Below are 21,469 nucleotides of genomic sequence, written 5' to 3'. Positions count from 1 at the left end.
TATCTTCTATAGAAGTAAAAAAAACTGCCGTTCCCACTACCAGGACTGCATAAGTTCCTCAGAGAAAGTTTTAGTCCAAGAGCTGTTCCTTGAAGGGGTTCTACAAGCTAGAAGATGGAAGTACCTCAACCTTTGTGTGTTTAGCCACTGCTTGCAAGAAGACATAGCGAACTGGCAGCCCAGGCCTCTGCCCCAGTCCAGGGGCGCCGCTTGGGAGTACTCGGCACGATACCAGCCCGTATCCTCCATCATGGCGAAGGGTATCCATAGCCCCATGAGTTTCTAAAGTCCGGTCCGTGAACACGTAGAATTTTGTCCAGTGACCCCTAGCTACCCATCCTTATCGCTCGCGCGTAATTATATTGCTGTCGCGACTGTCCGACTGGCACCCGCAATGAGTGTGCGAGCGCGATAGCAAAATAATTACGCGCGAGCGATAAGGATGGGTAGCTAGGGGTCATTGGACAAAATTCTACGTGCTCACGGACCAGACTATAGTTTGAAAGTTAAGAAGCTAGAAGGAGCTGTTGTGCCTTAGCTAGAAGAAAGCCTTCTAATATTGCTAGATTCTAGAATCTTGCCATTTTTTCTTTAGAAAGGAGAAGAGTTGCTATTCTAAAGTACCAGGGCCACATGAGATTCAAAGAGGAAGTTCTAGGACCAATAAGGAGGCGCGATTCATCCGTGGAAGCCACCAAGTAAGTACCAGGGTAGCATAGACTATTAAGAGGCTCGAAAAGGCGCTGGGCTTTGTAGAAACTAGAAAAAAGCTTATGAGAAGACTTTTTCCTCACTCATCTTACCACTTTTTCCATTCTAATGAAGAAAGATTGCCATTCTGAAGTACCAGGACCGCATTCGATTTCAAGAGGAAGTCTACAAGCCAGAACATGCTATGAAGAACTTTTGGTGTTCGTTCCGAAGTACCAGGGCCGCATGCATCTATAAGAGAGTGTTCTAAGCAGCTATATGAAAGTACCTCAACCTTTGTGTATTGAGCCACTGCTTGCAAGACGACATAGCGAACTGGCAGCCCAGGCCTTTGCCCCAGTCCAGGGGCGCCGCTTGGGAGTACTCGGCGCGGTACCAGCCCGTATCCTCCATCATGGCGAAGGTTAACAATGAGTTTCTAAAGTCCGGTCCGTGAGCACGTAGAATTTTGTCCAATGACCTCAAGCTACCCATCCTTATCGCTCGCGCGTAATTATATTGCTGTCGCGACTGTGCGACTAGCACCCGCAATGAGTGTGCGAGCGCGATAGCAACATAATTACGCGCGAGCGATAAGGATGGGTAGCTTGGGGTCATTGGACAAAATTCTACGTGCTCACGGACCAGACTATAGTTTGAAAGTTATAGAAGCTAGAAGGAGATGTTGAACCTTAGCTAGAAGAAAGCCTTCTCATATTGAGATTCTAGACGGAATCTTTCCATTTTTTCTTTAGAAAGGAGAAGAATTCCCGTTCCGAAGTACCAGGGCCGCATGAGATTCAAAGAGGAAGTTCTAGGACCAATAAGGAGCCGCGATTCATCCGTGCAAGCCACCAAGTAAGTACCAGGGCAGCATAAGCTATTAAGAGACTCGAACCTTTTCTAAGGCGTTGGGCTTTGTAGAAACTAGAAAAAAGCTTATGAGAAGACTTTTTCCTCACTCATCTTACCACTTTTTCCATTCTAATGAAGAAAGGTTGCCATTCTAAAGTACCAGGACCGCATGAGATTTCAAGAGGAAGTCTACAAGCCAGAACATGCTATGAAGAACTTTTGGTGTTCGTTCCGAAGTACCAGGGCCGCATGCATCTATAAGAGAGTGTTCTAAGGAGCTATATGAAAGTACCTCAACCTTTGTGTGTTGAGCCACTGCTTGCAAGACGACATAGCGAACTGACAGCCCAGGCCTTTGCCCCAGTCCAGGGGCGCTGCTTGGGAGTACTCGGCGCGATACCAGCCCGTATCCTCCATCATAGCGAAGGTTATCCTGCTGAAGACCGAGTTTTGGGTGTGCGTGCCGGTCATAGCTTCGTTCTAGAACAAAATATTCGACTATTTAAACATTCTGAACACCTGAGGGACCGCGAGCATATGTATGGAGGTCCGCAGCATTATCTATGGACCATTTAAACAATCTATCTATACAGTGTGTCCGGGCATGTAGTGATCAAACTTTAAGGGCGTAATCTATGGACAATTTTATCGGTGAAAATAATTTAAATTTGGGGCTTGACCCATTTCTCGCATATTTACAAGGATTTAAGTTTTTAATTTTAAGTTTTCACCTCTTCCTTCAAAAACAAGTGATAGCGTGGGTAACTTAACATTAATAAGCAAATATTTTATATCATGCGATAGCCAATAAAATTATCTACTAGTAGAAGTAGAAAATAGACACAAGTTTTATACATTTTAAGGGAGTAAGAATGGATTTAATTAGAAATAAACATGATTTTTTTCACATCTTTTTCAGTTATTTCCCAACACAAGAAAAACCAGGTCGTTAAGGTATGTTTTATTTGCATTGTATTATTAGTATTTGAGCTATTCTACAAAATGAATGTAAATTTATTAGTCTACGTCTATTAGTTTCGACGTAATTGTTGAACAGAGATACCCATTCCCAGCGGTTTCCATAGTAATCGGAATAGGTTGTGTGATTCTTTCAGGCAGTGCATTTTCGCATGTCGCGTGCGCTATGGAAACCGCTGGGAAGGGGTATCTTTGTTCAACAATTACGTCGAAACTAATAGACGTAGACTAATAAATTTACATTCGTTTTGTAGAATAGCTCAAATACTAATAATAAAATGCAAATAAAACATACCTTAACGACCTGGTTTTTCTTGTGTTGGGAAATAACTGAAAAAGGTGTGAAAAAAATCATGTTTATTTCTAATTAAATCCATTCTTACTCCCTTAAAATGTATGAAACTTGTGTCTGTTTTCTACTTCTACTAGTAGATAATTTTATTGGCTATCGCACGATATAAAATATTTGCTTATTAATGTTAAGTTACCCACGCTATCACTTGTTTTTGAAGGAAGAGGTGAAAACTTAAAATTAAAAACTTAAATCCTTGTAAATATGCGAGAAATGGGTCAAGCCCCAAATTTAAAGTATTTTCACCGATAAAATTGTCCATAGATTACGCCCTTAAAGTTTGATCACTACATGCCCGGACACACTGTATAAATAAAAATGAATTGCTGTTCGTTAATCTGATTAAAACTCGAGAACGGCTGGGCCGATTGAGCTGATTTTGGTTTTAAAATGTTTGTCGTAGTCCAGGGTAGGTCTAAACAGTGAGCAAATAAGGAAAAATTGCGATGGCTTATTTATTGCCTTTATGGCGGAACAGAGTTCGCCGGGTCAGCTAGTCATAAATAAATGCCATCAAAAGTCTCATAAATAATCTAAAAATGCTGCTTTTTTTTATTAAAGGGGTCCTTATAATTAATGTGCTTGATTTTCAAAGGGGTCCGTGGACAAAAAGTTTAAGAAACGCTCTAATTCATCATCATCATCTTTTAGGGCTAGGTATTTCACCGGGACACCATGGCGGCGCAACCAGTCGCCGCTACCAACGAAATGTATGCAGCTTTGCGCAACCAAACGGACACCAGGTGAGTAACTCTCTATAGAGCTGTATACATTTTGTTGGTAGCCGGCCACTGGTTGCGCCGCCATTGTGTCCCGGTGAAATATAGCCCTTAGTCTTCACTGCAGGAGCACTGCCTAACGTCAAGTTTCAACCAATAGGAGCAAACACGGAAAAAATATTCAAAAGATTTTCACGCGTAAGTACATAGTCGTAGAAGGAAGACGTAACGTGGGTAGGCCCTTACTAGGTGGACCGACGATCTGGTGAAGGTCGCAGGAAGTGCCAGCAGGACAGCGCAGAACCGGTGTTTATGGAAATCCTTGGGGAAGGCCTTTGTCCAGCAGTGGACGTCATTTGGCTGAAACGAAAGAATAAATATTGTTTCTTTCTTACTTCATACACTCGTTTCTCCCAGTGAGTGAGGGCAGTTCCATCACCTCCCTGGTCTTCCAATTCAGCCCCTTCCAACTCGGAGCAGTTGAAGTGGTCTCTGACCTGTAAAGAATATAAATAGAGATATTAATAGGAACTATGTATTATACTAAGGCTGAGTTGAACCACCTAACTATTACTGTAAGTACTGTAACTATAACGATAACCGGTGTTTTTGTATGGAGTGTAACAGACTTTTGACGTTTGTTAAAGTTAAAGTAAGATGGTGCAACAAAATCTATATAGGTATTTTTGTAAATGTAACCTACTAAATTTCATCATTGTCACTCGCAAGATATCGTTTAGAAACAGTGAATAAAGAATATCACAGTCCATTCCATTCCACATGGTATTTAGTTACGGGACTATTCCCACCTCTCTGTCCCACCGCTGCAACTCCTGTGTAGCCAGGATCTACAGCTTGACCGCCAATAACCCAACCAGTGAAGGCCAAGTTTGTCCCGGGGGAAAGTTAAACTGTCATGGTATTTAATTAGCCTTTTGTAGCTTAACTTAACAATAACTTAACAAAGCTTTTAATTCACAGGGTGGAATTTTGTAATACCATTCCATTCAACCCCACCTCATTCCATTCCAAGTCCAACCTAACTAACTTTAAATAACTACATTTCATTCCATTCCACGCAACTTCATTCCATTCCGCCCTCCTCCATTCCAATTCACCCCACACCAAATCATTCTACCTAAAATACACCTTACCTCCTTAACCACCCTGGGAGTGACCATCATGTAGAAGGTCCTCTCCATGTACCCTCCCCTGATCATCCAGTTTTTCCGGGTCACGTTCTTCACCACGCGGTCTGACCACTTGTGGATTTGCAGTCTGTGGGATTTTAAATATAGGTATAGTCAACGACTTTAAATATAGTCGTAAAACATCATAAAGTTGTAAAATATAATCATAATTTAAGTTATAATCAACGCCAATAGAAAATGTAATGTTTCAACCACACCAACGCGTGCAGATCGCCATCGCCGGCGAGATCAAAGGCCAATGACAGGTCGCATAAACTGTTGAATAACTGTTTAAAAATTGTTCCGGGGGACAAACTTGAAAAATCGTATCGTCGTTTCAGCCAAATGACGTCCACTGCTGGACAAAGGCCTCCCCCAAGGTTTTCCACAATGAACGGTCCTGCGCTGCCCGCATCCAGGCTCTTCCCGCGACCTTTACCAGATCGTCGGTCCACCTAGTAGGAGGCCTGCCCACGCTACGTCTTCCAGCCCGTGGTCGCCACTCGAGAACTTTCCTGCCCCAACGGCCATCGTCTCTACGAGCTATGTGCCCCGCCCCCTGCCACTTGATTTTAGCAATTCTGCGAGCTATGTCGGTTACTTTGGTTCTCCTGCGGATCTCTTCATTTCTGATTCGATCACGCAGGGAAACTCCGAGCATAGCCCGCTCCATCGCCTTGAAAAAATTCGACATTAATCAGAAGAACATAGGAGGAGTTTGTTGTTAAACTAATGAAAACTGTACTTCACTCACTCTTCATCTAAGGGAGGGTTTCCTGTGTCGGGGCGCCTTTCAGTCAGGGGCTCTCCAGCGTCATCTCTGAAATAATCAAAATTGTTTTTAAATTTAAGAATATGGGAATCATTTCCTAAATAATAACTCACACAGTCACAAAACAAAATAACAGCAGTTACTAATAAGTTACTTGTTAAAAGTGTGTTAAGATTTTATGAAACGAAAGAAAGGTAATCAGACAATACAAAATTTTAATCACTCTTAGCCTAGGCGCAGACCACTTGACTTTAAGTTGGCCGATTCTAATTTGTATGAGGAATCGGCCGATACCAAATCGGTGTAATGTGCGCACTTCCATACATGTTCATACTGATTAAAAGCCCCACCCAACTATCGGCTTACAAAAAGTCTTTAAGTCTGAAGGGAGTCTTATTATAAGATTAGCGGCAAACGCGACTTCGTAAACGTGGATCCCGGTTTACCCCCTTAGGGGTGGAGTTTCGTAAAATCCTTTCTTAGCGGATGCCTACGTCATAACATCTACCTGCATGCCAAATTTCAGCCCGATCCATCCAGTGGTTTGGGCTGTGCGTTGATAGATCACTATGTCAGTCAGTCAGTCAATCAGTCACCTTTGAGATATTTATATTTGGTTAATAGTGATTAAAATGCAGGCGAAACAAACTTACCTGAAAAAGGCGAACAGCGACAAACTGAACCCGAGAGCGTGAAGCATTTCGTGCTTGACAGTCGCCATGACAGACGGCAAGTCTCGGTACTTCGTTGACAGTTCTCCTGGGCAGAAGTTGGCGTGACCTGCCACGGGCCTGGAAGAAATATATCATCAGGTCATTTAGTTTCTACTGCAGGAGCACGGCTCTCTAACGCCTTTATTCACAAACATTACTATGAGGTCTCACAGTGCGCGTGGGTACAGGGTGACACACGAACCAATCACAGAACCAATGAAGAATAATTGTACCAAGTTTCGTTAAAATCCGTTGAGTAGTTTTTGTTTCTATAAGGAACATACAGACAGACAGACAGACAGACAGACAGACAGACAGACAAAAATTTTACTGTTTGCATTTTTAGCATCAGTATCGATCACTAATCACCCCCTGATAGTTATTTTGAAAATATATTTCATGTACAGAATTGACCTCTCTACAGATTTATTATAAGTATAAGATTAAAGAAGAATCCCAACTAGCACATTAGCAGGTTAATGGGATGATATAAGTCAAATTGCCGCCTATAGTTCAATTAAGGTTTTATAATTGATTTTGCGTAGTGTTCTAGCTGGTTTACAGAATTTATTAGATTTATAAAGGCCTTTAGCTGTACTACAGTCTTTACATAAATGATATCGAGTTATGAACCCTATAAAAGTTTTAGGGAAATCAAATTTACAGATTAAAGCTGTATTTTTTACAGCTACTAACTTTTCTCAAGTGTTGTGGTCTTATAGTGTATTAAAATAAGGCTGAAGATGTAAAAGAGAATTGATCGTGTTCGTTTTAAAACTTTAAGCTTGATAAAAGATTGTCAAGATTGTTAACAAATAATAATCTGTTTAGTGGAATATTTTAAAACCTTAATAAGTACAGTTTTATAAGACTCTAGATCAAAACTTTATAACAGCTTTTGCCTACAAAAGTAAGACAACGAAGAGCGTTATTAATATCAAGGCTGTACTACGGCTAATTGTAAATCCTTATACAGAATACGCTTACGGGTTTCGCGACTGGTCTGTTAGTGTTCATAATCATGGATCGTAAATCATGGAAATACAGAAAAAGAAGTGGTGCAATTAAGAAAAAAGTATTAAAAGAATATTTAGCCATCACAAGCCAGATAATTAACGAGGAAGAATCGAACAAACGAAATAAACAAACCGATTTAGACAAACCGGAATCTGGTCAAGCGTTGACGTTAAATGTGGAGGGTTCCGTATACTTAATAATCACTCAATCTGATAATAATTTTCAACAACACCAGTCCGATTCGGAAAGTTCAAGCGTAACTGAGTTTGCTCTTTCTAGCTATACAGTTTATTACATTTATACTGTCGACTAAACCGCAAGGTAAATAAATACTTTCTTCCAAAAAATTACCATGTAATTGAAATAAAAAACATATCTATTACATCAAACAGTGCTATTCATATTCATGGGTATAAAATTACGAGATGAGAAAAGACTTGATCAATATTATCATCAATAAAAATGTAAATGAAAGGAAAGCTACATTGTCATGACATATTAATAAATAAAATCGCATCCTATATTTTATTCTTAGCATTTTCATTTTCACTACGAGGCAAGTTTGCAGTATTTTCAACGCTTTCTAAAACATTTTCATCTCTTGATAAATTAGCAGAATTTTCATTTTGTTCGCGTACAACCTGTAATGAGATCAGATTTAAATTTAGTTTGTCACATCGTCATAAATTATAGCCTATACATACGTTATTCTGGGTTAAAAAATAATACTAAAAAGTTTCATCAAAATTCGTTCAGTAGTTTTTGCGGGAAAGAGTAACAAAAATACAACCATTTAGACATCCAAACTTTCTTTTCTTCTAAACATACACCACACATTGCCCTTATGAAATATTGTTTAAGATTTTTGACAAGCTTGTGGCTTTAAAAGCCCTGTTTTTAAGTATTAAGGCTGTCTAAAATTTTACGCCATTTTTTTACTTCACATGGATTCACAATTCCTATTTTTACGAAAATTATGTACAAGAACAGCTTTGAAAATGACTAAAAACTTTCCTGTTAGCTATTTTATGTAACTTATACTTACGAAAAACCCAAATTTTGGGTAAATAATCGCAAACATAGTTTAACCTATAATTACTTATTTAATAAGTAAATATTTTTTTCCCCAAAACAACTCTATTTAAGAGCGCTTGAAAATTTTAACTATAATACATATATAATTTCACAATAAATTGACCCTCGCACTAGTTCACTGCTTAATGCAGATGAACAAACACAAAATACTTACCAATATTTATAAAACTTCACGAGTTTTTATTACACATGTCACATGTATTTATTTGTCAATACAAGTATTGCTTTTTTTTAAACTTTTATTCTTTATACGTATGAATAGATTAATTTAAGTAAGATATCAAACTAAAACCAGTATAGGAGATGTACAGCGGCACAAGCGTAACGTTTAGCTTAATAATAAGCCATTAACCAGCCTTAGTACAGCTAATAATCAACTCTCATAAATACTTTAACCAGCCTTTCTAAGGAATAAAGCTGTTTAATATGGTCCTCTTTTACACTTAAAACAGCTGCATAAGCGCTTAGCCAGCACTTTAAACAGCATCTTAAACCAGCTTAAGGAACCGGAAAAATCTATTTATCAGCTATTTTACAGCTATTTTGTGCTAGTTGGGATAGGTGTAAAAATCACTTTGATTTTAGGTTCTTTGAATTTGTGATTTCTTATTGTAAAATGCTTAAATCTAAGAATTTTCTTAACTAACATTTGCCTAAGGACCTATGCTATAGGATATAAATGTTTGTTATATCGTTTTCACAGTATTTTCATAAAAAAATCAGCTTGTAAACTGACGCTAAAGTGGAAATTTGAAAACCTGTGTGGACTTATCTTGATAGAATTCTTAAATACTATACTAATCGAAATATTTTCTCAACTAATTATTTAGACGAAGAAATTGCCTAATTATTTATGCTTATAACATATTTGTAATGTAACTGGTTAATGATTGTAACGGGTTGAAAAAGTACTGTTTTTGCGCCGGCGTAAACGCTCTTAAGCAAGCATCGTTTGTGAATACTGGCGTAATTTGCCAGAAAATGGAGGATTTGGTCTACATTCCCCACGCTAGCCAGACGGGTTGGGAAGGCCTGATATTAGCAAATTTCTCCATATCTTCTACTTTAAAGTGTATAATTATCTTTTATGACATCTATGAAGGGAGTAATTCTATTCTACTCTACAAACGGCTATTTAGTGCCAAAACTAGAAGCTAGAAATCTAGAAAATTCTTCATTAATTTGATTTTTATTTTGAGACATCACGCGGACTTCTTCAGAGAACTTGAAGTGATCTAGGTAGCACTGTTTTGTTTGTTTCATATGCCAACAAACTTGCACGTTGTACTGGTTAAACGTGGACAAACTGCTAAACTGTAATTTAGTTTGCTAAAAAGCGAAGGTGTGCAGAATTATAGATCGTTTCATCCACGAAGACGCGGCCCACCAATTTTTGGTCTCGGTCGCGCGGGGTGCGGGGAGTTCGATCCGAGCAATCCGAGCGTCATTTTTGTTGTGTGCGTGTGCTCATGGATGATTTAGCGTGTACCGATAACACTCAAACATTAGCGGAAGAATGGTGGGGCGCGTCTTCGTGGATGAAACGACCTATAATGATGATGACATTTAATTTGACACTTACCTATCTAATGCAGATTCCTGCTGACAATGCGACGCGTACGCAACTGTCAACCCTCTTTTGCAACGCGCTGTCTCAACTGCACTGACGTATAACACGAAGTCTGAATTTTGTATTCCAGTTGGTTCTTCATCGTCTGTGTGCTCTGAAATACGAAAATAATGGCTTCAGTATCATCATCAGGTCATTTAGTCTCCACTGCAGAGCAACACACTCTAATTTACCAGAGGCAAATGGTGGATTTGGCGTAGATTCCCCACGCTGGCCAGACGGGTTGGAGAGGCCTGATGTTCAAAATCAAAATCAAAATTATCTTATTTGTTTAGACTAATTAAATTAGTACTTGCAAATCGTCAAATGCTCTTAAGGAGCCTATACATGTCTCATTCTTTTTTTGCCCTACCAGCGCTTCGAGACAAACATTTGGCAAGTGCTGAGAAGAAGCGCCGCAACAAACTCAGTCACCAAACGAAGCACATTATAAACCCGGAAACGGATCGTAACCGTATAAATTCGAGGCGGTCACAATTATTTGTATGAAACTCCATACTGCAACGATTATTCGCCCCTTAATGATAGATCGCCCGGTGCTTTGTCCTGCTGGAAGGCTCTTCTGGAAGGACTGGTCCTTTGTTCTAAACGTCCTGCCAGAAGATTATCGCAAGTCCTGCCCGCAGTACGCAATTTGTACGTGTTTGCTTGCTGGTCCTTCCAGCAGTACGGTGACCTTCAAATTTGAACTCATCCTCACCAGAAGTAGTAAACACTTGGTTAGTGTTTATTAAATAAAAAGTCATGTCGTAGAATCATTTTGTTTAACCAGTATTTTACTTTTCTTAATATATTATAAACTTGTTTATCTTCTTTCAACTTAACTAATAGGAACTATAATAAGGAACTTTAAATTAATTACTTTGGTACGTCACTTTGTATTAGAAATTACACCTATCACTTACAAATACACTACAAATTAAAAACAAAAACAAGAAATAAATTATAAATGTTTGATTAGGCTGGAATACTTCACATTCATTATAATATTATCGCCAAAATGTTGCCGACTCCACGCCCGGCGCGTCAAAATGTGTCGCGCGAGCGCGAACGCGCTGCCCCCGTGTATACTCGTGCGCCATCGGGCTCCGACTAACGGTTAGTCGCGTTTTTCGATCTTGGGCACTATTGGGTGAAAGAGAGAGAAACACTCTATTTTTTCGTGTAAATTTGAAATTTGTACAATGTATACTTACGAAACTGTGATCTTTTAATTTTGCGTCCTACCGGAAGTACTTTAAGTCCTGCTGGCAGGACTCCGGGCGATCTATCATTAACGTTAAACGCCTTGTCTCGTGGTTGACAGCGCGCGAGCGATACGGTGTTGAACCTTTTCCGGGTTGATAAGTGTGCTATGACCTTAACGCGCCATTTATGACTGAGTTATGTTCTTACGGCTTGACGTTTCGGCTGCTGCAGCCGTGGTCACAAGCAGACTGTCGGCTCGCGGCGTCGTCCATTCGACGGGCTTAGAAAGTTTGAATTATCCTCATATTGTCATTTGTTACACCACTAAAGTCCGGTCGCCGAGCAGATAGAATTTCGTATAATGACCCAAAGCTACCCATCCTTATTGCTTGCGCGTAATTATATTGCGCGGCTTACTGTGCGACGGGCAGCCGCAGTGAGTGTGCGAGCGCGACAGCAATATTAATTACGCGTGAGCGATATGGATGGGTAGCTTGGGGTCATTGTCCGAAATTCTATCTGCTCGGTGACCGGACTTTACTAATCCTACCTATATCTTTCTTACCTGGGGGTGTCACGGATTCGAAGCCAAAGTTAAGTGCGTTCCCGGTGATCTCCGTGCTATCCTCATCTATCACGGGTCGAGTCCTGGGCAAGGCTCTGCAGTTGTGACCGGTACTGTTGCACACGTAGCATGGCTGCAAGAGAGGAAAAAAGTATTTATGAAAGTGTTTTTTTCTTGCTGCTTTTTTTCATTTTTATTTTTGCCCGCGTGAATTTCGGCCTGTCCTGTAAAAAAGTAACAAACAACATTCATACAAACACTACTGAAAGAATTTTGATCAATTTACATCAGAAAAACATAATATAGGATAATAACAATAATTATAAATCTCTGCGTGCAAAGCCACAGGCTACAGCTAGATATTAGATACGAAATAAATTCAAAACAATAAAACTACGATAAAAATAAATGATTATTTTGCAATGCATTTTATGTGCTTTTATTTCGAGCATGGCGATTTCATACAAAATGCATATTATACTGGGTAAGAAGACATTTTTTAAACTTTTGTTTCCCGTAAATCTTTATACAATTCTGTTTCTTTTCTTTGAGAGTTAGATTATTGTTTTCTAGTAGACTTAATAGTAGGGAATTTAGTGCAAGAACCCCTCCGCTTTGGTATAGAAGGCTCATTTTTGCAACAGTGGTTCTTTGGGTGCTCCTGAGTGGATTTCCGTCGCTAGACATCGGGAGCCCCCCCTGTGGTAGCAGGGGGAGGGGGGGCAAGTTTCCTTCCGCCGCGCTTCACTTTAAGGCATATATCTTCAAAATTATGGGTATTAGGGCAAGTGTGGTATCATTTTCGGATAATTAAAGGATGGCGAATTCATTTCTAGAACAAACTTTTTGCCTTTTCATACAAAAAATAGAAATATTGAGTAAAATTCACAAAAACCAAAAAGTATTTTTTTAAATAAACGTCGTTTACTTTTAAACCACTGGAGATAATCTAATAAAAAAAATATGACCTGAAAGCTACATTTATCAGGATTATAAAAATATAACATTGTATGGTACTTTTTTCACAAAAAGTAGGTGAAAAAAATTTTTTCTTCAGGACACAGCGGGCGAATTTTATTGCGCATCGGAAAAAAATATTTATTTTATCCATGAATTCATACTATTTGGTTCATAAGCAAGCAAGGATTATTATTTTATAATTTATTTAGAGTTACTGGCACATCAATCTACCATAATTTGTAATTTTTCGTCAATTGATTTTGAACTCTATGCGTGACACATAAGGTTGAAAATAGCTTAAATACATTTTAATATTGAAAATATCATAAGAAGAAAGCACTAAATAAAGAACTTTAATTTGTCTAAACGTCTTAATGATTATTATTATTTTAATTAACACTTTTATCCCACCAAAAACATTCTGTAAAAAACTAGCCAAGTCTCGGTGGAGCTGCTTGTTTATCTCTAAAAAGTAATGAAATCTAGACAAAGTCGTGCCAAGTCTATGGTTCCTTACTGCGATTTCTTTATTATTATAGTTAATGTTGTGTGACTTGGCCGTTGAAGGGTACAAAACGAGGTGCTCCATGACACAATTGCACCAATCGGTCGCTAGAACCGCTACCTACCGCGCCACTTGGAAAACGTTGATTCAACAATAACCAGTCAATTGTAGGTAGGTATAAAGCTGCGTATTTCAATAATACTTATGTAATTATCTTAATAAAGATTGTTCAACGGCCAAGTCACACAACATTAACTATAATAATAAAGAAATCGCAGTAAGGAACCATAGACTTGGCACGACTTTGTCTAGATTTCATTACTTTTTAGAGATAAACAAGCAGCTCCACCGAGACTTGGCTAGTTTTTTACAGAATGTTTTTGGTGGGATTTCACTTCTTTTTGTAGAAAGCAGGGTTCGAGGATATATATCAAAGGATATATATCAAGATATATATCGGATATATATCCGATATATATCAAGCCGGTTTTGATGATATATATCAACTTTTAAAATTTCTTACTGTATTTGTACTTTTTGACATAAGATTTTTATTTTTTTAGGTGATTTTGCCGTATTTCAAAGATATTTTATGTTTTTGCTTTATTTGTCTGATTTTAAGTTTTAAAAACATTAAAAACATGTTTATGTAACACATATGCAATAGTATTCATGAATAATACAATAAAATAATACTATGGCTTTCATACAAAATTGATATATATCAAAGTTGATATATATCGGATATATATCATAAATATCCGATATTTTGATATTTATAATAAATATCGGATATTTTCGAACCCTGGTAGAAAGTGGCAAAATTATTTAACGTCGTCGTTTTATCGACATTTTTTTACGATATTAAACACAAATAAACTCAACGACCCTTAAAATGGACAACGAACAACGAATGAACAATTATTTAAATAACATAACCTTAGCGAACCTTATAATATAATAAACGAACTTAACGAAATGCAAATTACATAACATTCAACTTAATCGACGGGGGACTCTAGAAAGGAAAAAAATCTGGACACCGCTTGCTAGTGCTAGCGCCATCTAGTGGTGAGCGATACATGCGAACACCACGGTGCCGGAGTAGTATTGATTATGAATGTGGTGTTACTCCAGATCTTCGATTTTCCCAGTTTTTATAGTTTTCCCTTTATGTGGCCATTAAACCCTAACTCTGTACCAAATTTCAGCTCTCTGAGTTTACGGGAAGTACTAGTTCTATTTTGATGATTATCAGTGAGTGAGTGTCGTAAATACGAAACTTTGCTTTCGCTTAACTTCGGAACTAAATGACCTACAGGCTTGAAATTTTGGATTTGAAGTATGTGATTATAGCTTACTAGATGACGAAAATTTCTGCGTTGTGGTCTTATCCAGAGGTTCTCAAATAGGGGCCTGAAAATGCGGCGAAATGGTTCCAGTAAAGGATGGTACGGCAGTGTTTGCTTCGCGCTCGACTTGGCGGGGGCACTGCCGTGCCCCCAGATTTCTACATACTATTGTACCAGTGATTTAACGGAAAGGTAAGTGTAATGGAAAATGAGGTTTCACAATCATAGTACGGGAGATATTTTTAGCACAAAGGTTACGGCTGTGACCTTCTTAGTTGTTTTTTTTTCAGACAGCACCAGCTTCTGCACTACTTCTTGCACTTACATCTCACCACTACACTACCTTGTTTAATATACCACGCATTCTTGTATACCCATTCTTATAAGATACACCATACAAGAATGCATGGTAAATTCAGTGAACTGCTCCTGAATCGAATGTACCTCCTACTACTATTTCTATTTATTTATATTAACCGGCAGACAGTGGTGACTGAGTTTGTTGCGGCGCTTCTTCTCAGCACTTGCCAAATGTTGGTCTCGAAGCGCTGGTAGGGTAAAAAGATTATGAGACATGTAGAGGCTCCTTAAGAGCAAAATGACGATTTGTAAGAACTATTTATTAGTCCAAACAAATAAAGAAATTTTGACTTTGACTTTTTTGACCATTTCCTGGCAAGCCTCGGCAGCTACGGGCAAACCGGTCCATGTAGGCTCCATCTTGCTATCGGCTCTGGTCCACCCCCAACCAGTCGGGTAAAGGGAAGACTGAGTCGGTTGCTTGCAACTAATCCTATACGCGAACCCCTTGGATTGATCTATTAAGTAAGTGGATAGATCTTGAACAAGGGACGACTAGAAAAGAGGATATGTCATGGTCTTTCAATCTTGGAATCGGTAGGTAACCCCAAAATCGTGGGGGTTACCAGGGGGTGCCTTAGGACTTACGCCGCCACTGCAAAGATGGCCTTGGGAACGGGAACGGGCGTCTACTGTAAACACTTCGAACATAGTGAACGCTTAAAGAGGTTTGCTACAGTGTTTCAAGCTGAATTCTTCGCTATAATATGTGTGCACTAAAGAACAGGGGTGTAAAAAACGCAATATTTACATCCTGATCCACAGCCAGGCAGCACTCAAACAAAAAGCCATCGCCTCAGTGAAGGTTGAGTCTAGAATTATTCTAGATGCAATCTTAAAGATGAACAAACTCGGAAGGCATAAAAGTGTCCCTGATGTGGGATACCTGGACATACACGGATCAAATGCAAGGGGAGAGCCGACAGTCTAGCGAAACTAGGGTCAGAGGCGACTACGCTTAGACCTAGCTTAGCTTAGGCCCTACATAAGATAACCCAGACAGCAGCAGCAGCTTTGTATCAGCCTTGGCTACTGGCAGTATATCAAGGGATTCACGTATAGGATCAGGTGCAAGCAACCGACTCGAGTCTTCCCTTTACCCGACTGGTTGGGGGTGGACCAGAGTCGATAGCAAGATGGACCCTACATGGACCGGTTTGCCCGTAGCTGCCGAGGCTTGCCTGGAAATGGTGTGATGTAAGTGCAAGAAGTAGTGCAGAAGCTGGTGCTGACTGAAAAAAACAACTAAAACGGTCACAGCCGTAACCTTTGTGCTAAAAATATCTCCCGTACTATGATTGTGAAACCTCATTTTCCTCACACTTACCTTTCTGTTAAATCACTGGTACAATATTATGTAGAAATAAGTGTTAATTAAAATAATAATAATCATTAAGACGTTTAGACAAATTAAAGTTCTTTATTTAGTGCTTTCTTCTTATGATATTTTCAATATTAAAATGTATTTAAGCTATTTTCAACCTTACGTCTCACACATAGAGTTCAAAATCAATTGACGAAAAAATACAAATTATGGTAGATTGATGTGCCAGCAACTCTAAATAAATTCTAAAATAATAATCCTTGCTTCCTTTGAACCAAATAGTATGAATTCATGGATAAAATAAATATTTTTTTCCGATGCGCAATAAAATTCGCCCGCTGTGTCCTGAAGAAAAAATTTTTTTCACCTACTTTTTGTGAAAAAAGTACCATACAATGTTATATTTTTATAATCCTGATAAATGTAGCTTTCAGGTCATATTTTTTTTATTAGATTATCTCCAGTGGTTTAAAAGTAAACGACGTTTATTTAAAAAAATACTTTTTGGTTTTTGTGAATTTTACTCAATATTTCTATTTTTTTGTATGAAAAGGCAAAAAGTTTGGTTTAGAAATGAATTCGCCATCCTTTAATTATCCGAAAATGATACCGAACTTGCCCTAATACCCATAGTTTTGAAGATATGGGCCTTAAAGTGAAGCGCGGCGGAAGGAAACTTGCCCCCCCTCCCCCTGCTACCACAGGGGGGGCTCCCGATGTCTACCGACGGAAATCCACTCAGGAGCACCCAAAGAACCACTGTTGCAAAAATGAGCCTTCTATACCAAAGTGGAGGGGTCTCCATACAAATCATTGCACTAAATTCCCTACTATAAGCGCTGTTCTTTCAATTGAGTCTTAAGCTCTATAGGTCTAGCGTAATTATTTTAATTATTTACAAAAAATTGTATGTGATATTGTGGTGAATTTAAATGCAGTTCTATTTCTTTTCAAAAATAAAGGAATGTTTTCTTTGAGTAAAATTTTCTATCTACAGTTTTAAGAGTACTTTTCCTCCAGGTGGCATTACAAAATTCCACCCTGTATAGACATGAGTGTAAATAGGAACCTAAAACAGCAGCTAGAATAAGCACTAACCGAAACGAAATCAACATTAACTTGAGGAACGAAGTCAAAATACCTTCTTGTTTGTACATAAACACAACCTGACAACCTGTCCATTCACCCTGTTTATACAGACAAGCACATCAAAGTAAACCCTAGCACCCATGTAATAGATGATATATTATAACAAACTAGCTGTGCCCGCGACTACGCGTGAAAATAGTTTGAATAATATTCCCGTTTTTGCAACATATTTCTTTACTGCTCCGCCCCTATTGGCTGTAGGGTGATGTTATATAGCCTAAAGCCTTCCTCGATAAATGTTATCCAACACAATTTTTATTTCAAATCGGACCAGTAGTTCCTGAAATTAGCGCGTTCAAACAAACAAACTGTTCAGCTTTTTTATATTAGTAGATGTCTGATGTTCTCCAAAGCCGTTTTGAAATGGGTCAGCTCAAAAATATTATTTTACCCTCCCCTGCCCTTCGATGCCTTAAGGCGGTGACCATGGCGACGGCAAAACAACAAAGGGTGAATTTAATGGGGTACCTCTTTAAGAATGCGAATATCTGGTTGAAGATTTGATGACATTTTGCTGACGATTCAAGTTCGTTCTTAATGTAGTAGTGTAGTGGACTAGTGGTCCAGTTTCTTATGTCCTTACTAATAAAATCCACACGCACGTTGAACAGTGGTTTTAAAGTGGCGTTTAGTATGGAAATGTCAAGTTAAAACAGAGTTCAACAAGTGTGTAAAGTAAGTAAGGGCAATAAGATTCATTTCTGATTCTTATTGCTCTTACTAATAATATGTGATAAAATAATGGTCCGTTTTATTCAACACTAGATTTTGCCCGAGGCTTCACCCGCGTGAAATTTGTCCAAGTCCAATGTTTTTGTAATAACTATCCTATGTTTTCCCCGGTTCTCAAGCAATCTCTATACTAATATTCATCTAAATTAGTTTAGTGGTTTGAGCGTGAAAGAGCCACAACAAACATCCTTCCATCCTCACAAACTTTATTCTGCTTCATAATTTAATTAAATAACCCTTATATTTCAGGTTTGCAAGTGATAGTACTAATAAATCTATCACAATCATTCGTGCTGTTAACAGCCAACATGGAAGACGTTAGAAAACTAGCGAAAAAATTCGTCTCTGAATCTTTGGCTGAGCAGATAGCTGATTTTATAGCAAAAGTCACAAGTACCTCTGGTAACACTGCAAACGTTTCAGAGGAGAACGAAGAAAACGCCAATCTTTATCACGAAATATCCAGCGAAGATTTATACAGAAGCAATAAAGCAAAGCCAAGATCTCCAAATAAGGAAGAAGCGAAAAAGTCACCACCGAGCAGAACGCAGACCACGAAACATGAAAGAATGACCACAGAAAGAAGTCGTTGGCCTAACTATATAAACCATAATAAGAGGACAAAACAAACCAAAAGTAGACAGGGCATAATAAAACATAGCCACAATAGCTGGAATAAACCAAGTAAACATCGGCTATCAGGAAATGTTCTAGATGAGAACAATAATAGAGATGTCACTACAGAGCCAGAGAAAAAAGAAGAAGATCATCCAGAAATGTCTATTGATATAGATCCTGCACCAATATCAGAAAATGTGGAAGCTACTATTAAACCCACTAAGCACCGTCGAAAACCCAAAAGAAAACCAGAAAAGGCAGCACAGTTGGTTAATAACATCCCTGATTCGACTATAGGATACGCAGAGAAATTTGAATTTGATGAAAACCCTAACCCTGGTCGACATAAACTTTCACAATTAGCTTCCGAAGAAATTAATGAAACTAACTCAAATGATGATTTAACAAAGAATTTTTATGACACGTCAGCAAACCTTTCAAAAACTACTACATTAAAGTACGAAGGTTTTAACATTGGGAGGAGTGGGAGAGAAATGACAACAGAGAAAGAGAAGAATGATTTTGATCAGTACGACAACAAGAACTATCCTAAATCTGAATTCGTAGCGACGAGTGGACCGGTGGTACTGCCAAAAGTACCTGCACAGTCGCAGTGGTGGGAGAAAGAAGTACTAGGTACAGGAAAAGGCAAAGAACAGAAGAGAAAAGCTTGGTTCTAAAGGTTATAAAGTCGATTCAGCAGAGAAATTAACAAATACAATTACATAGCAAACTTTATCACGATTGATGTATTAAATAAATAAACTATGCTATCACTCTCAATTCTTAATTTATCTCTCTATCATTTGTAAGTATGTGTGAAAACCCCTTATTCTTAGGGTTAAGTTTAAAGGTCTTAGCAGACTTATCAACTCGGGAAGGGATCAACACCGTACCTTACGCGAACTGTCATCGCCTTTCGCACATTGCCAACCGCGAGGCGAGGCGTTTACGTTACGGTGCGGATAGTGTGCGTTGCAGTATGGAGTTTCATACAAAGAATACTGACCGCCTCGAGTTGATACGGTTACGATCCCTTTCCGGGTTGATAAGTGTGCTACGTCCTTTAGTTTTTTCCCAGGCTTATGTCACAAAATTTCATAAGAATCAGTCAAGCCGTTTCGGAGGTGTTTTACAAACAGTAACACGAGAATTTCATATTCTAGAAAATACGTTTGTACTTAACGAATTACGCCCTTATTCCCAAACGATGCTTGCTTAAGTGAAGCAGCAATCCGAACGTACAGCGTTGAACAGAGCTCTGTGATTGGTTCGTGTGTCACCCTGTGCGTCCACGCGCACTGTGAGACCTCATAGTAATGTTTGTGAATACGGGCGTTACTCTACTATTCGATTAATATGCCGCTCGGCACCAAGTAGGCACCTACCTAATTTCCCATGCATAAACTTAGTTTTCGAAGTGCGTGGTCCCAAGATAATATTTCTACAATCTGTTCAACAAACTAGTTTAGGAAGAGTATCTAAAACTCTGTTACCGGTAAAATGTTTGCTTAAAACAAGATCATAAATAAAATTCAGGTTGCTTTTTGTTGTTTTTACTAAATTCAGATGTAAATGTATTCCAAAAATTCGGTAGTCCAAAAATATATCAACATTATCAAGAGAACTATGGAAGTATTCTTCAAGTACCTGGTTATTTCGAAGAGACCTCATCACTACGTCGTGCCATTTGTTTCGCCGTCGAGTTGAATTGTGTTTCTTTTATTTGTCAATTAATAACAAAAGAAAGAAATCCAGATAAAAGAAACCGAGAATCTAGTAGACGGTCTTATCGCAAGGAAGCGATCTGCTTCAGACTTCCTCGGGTCTCGAATATCGATGCGGCTAAAGCCCGGTCTGTGAGCACGTAGAATTTGTCGCGACTGTGCGACGGGTATGTGCGAGCGCGACAGCAATATAATTACGCGCGAGCGATAAGTATAGGGTAGCCTGGGGTCATTGGACAAAATTCTACGTGCTCGCAGACCAGACTATAGTCCGACGTGGTACCATTGGGATAATGTCTTATTCGTCGATACCATCTTTTATTCGTCTTTTTTTTTTCAAGGAATATAAGTAATTTCCTACTTACATTCAAATGATGCTCAGGCACCCTCACTTCCCCACACATGGTCTCGGCGTTGCACGCATCGATGCAGTGCGAGCGGCCCCCACGCACGAACACTTGACGAGTGGGGCATTTTCTGAAAAAGATAAGAACATAATATAAATGCTTTATGTATAAAAAAAACCCCAAGACATCATAAAGGTAGTAGGAAAGCGCGGACGCAGGCCGCTACCAACCGGGCAACATGGAAAGCATTGGGGAGGCCTATGTTCTTCATGTGCGTTCGATTTGCTGCTTCACTTAAGCAAGCATCGTTACTTTTGTGAATACGTGTTAGTCGCGCATCCTAACGTGACAAAGTTTGAAATTGCTAAAGACACATTTAGGTACCTAATGCGCGTTAAGTAACACGTTTAAAGATATTTTAATGGCTGAACTGAACGTGTACAAAGTTACACGATACCTAATTACCATTTCCTCTATGTTTTGTCCATGACATTCGCTGTAACATACGTAGGTGCTAGTGTTGCTGGAATATCGATAGTTCGATTTATAGATAACTAAAGGATAGTGTTATCAATTGCATAAATGTATATCTATCGAGTCTACTTCTTGTTTCGTAAAACATGCAAAAATA

General features: G+C 38.8%; 2 protein-coding genes across 2 annotated transcripts in view; one reads left to right on the top strand and one right to left on the bottom strand.

The window, feature by feature from the left end:
- The window catches only part of LOC135085439 (leishmanolysin-like peptidase), a 96,653-nt gene that overhangs the window by 10,737 nt on the left and 64,447 nt on the right, over positions 1 to 21,469 (bottom strand). The window contains exons 5-12 of the mRNA XM_063980236.1: positions 20,857 to 20,968; positions 11,765 to 11,897; positions 9,964 to 10,105; positions 6,210 to 6,347; positions 5,539 to 5,604; positions 4,749 to 4,872; positions 3,990 to 4,091; positions 1,838 to 2,025 (exon numbers count right to left, since the gene is read on the bottom strand). Coding sequence (XP_063836306.1) covers positions 1,838 to 2,025; positions 3,990 to 4,091; positions 4,749 to 4,872; positions 5,539 to 5,604; positions 6,210 to 6,347; positions 9,964 to 10,105; positions 11,765 to 11,897; positions 20,857 to 20,968 — 1,005 coding nt within the window. The remainder of the gene's footprint in view (positions 1 to 1,837; positions 2,026 to 3,989; positions 4,092 to 4,748; positions 4,873 to 5,538; positions 5,605 to 6,209; positions 6,348 to 9,963; positions 10,106 to 11,764; positions 11,898 to 20,856; positions 20,969 to 21,469) is intronic.
- LOC135085385 (uncharacterized) lies at positions 12,198 to 19,547 on the top strand. The gene is made up of 2 exons (XM_063980171.1): positions 12,198 to 12,248; positions 18,396 to 19,547. Exons 1-2 carry the CDS (start codon positions 12,215 to 12,217, stop codon positions 19,442 to 19,444), a joined length of 1,083 nt encoding a protein of 360 aa, XP_063836241.1. The 5' UTR covers positions 12,198 to 12,214; the 3' UTR covers positions 19,445 to 19,547.

This window comes from Ostrinia nubilalis, chromosome 28, assembly GCF_963855985.1.
Source record: "Ostrinia nubilalis chromosome 28, ilOstNubi1.1, whole genome shotgun sequence".
Lineage (NCBI taxonomy): Eukaryota > Metazoa > Arthropoda > Insecta > Lepidoptera > Crambidae > Ostrinia > Ostrinia nubilalis.
This window is presented reverse-complemented; position numbering and strand designations above follow the sequence as displayed.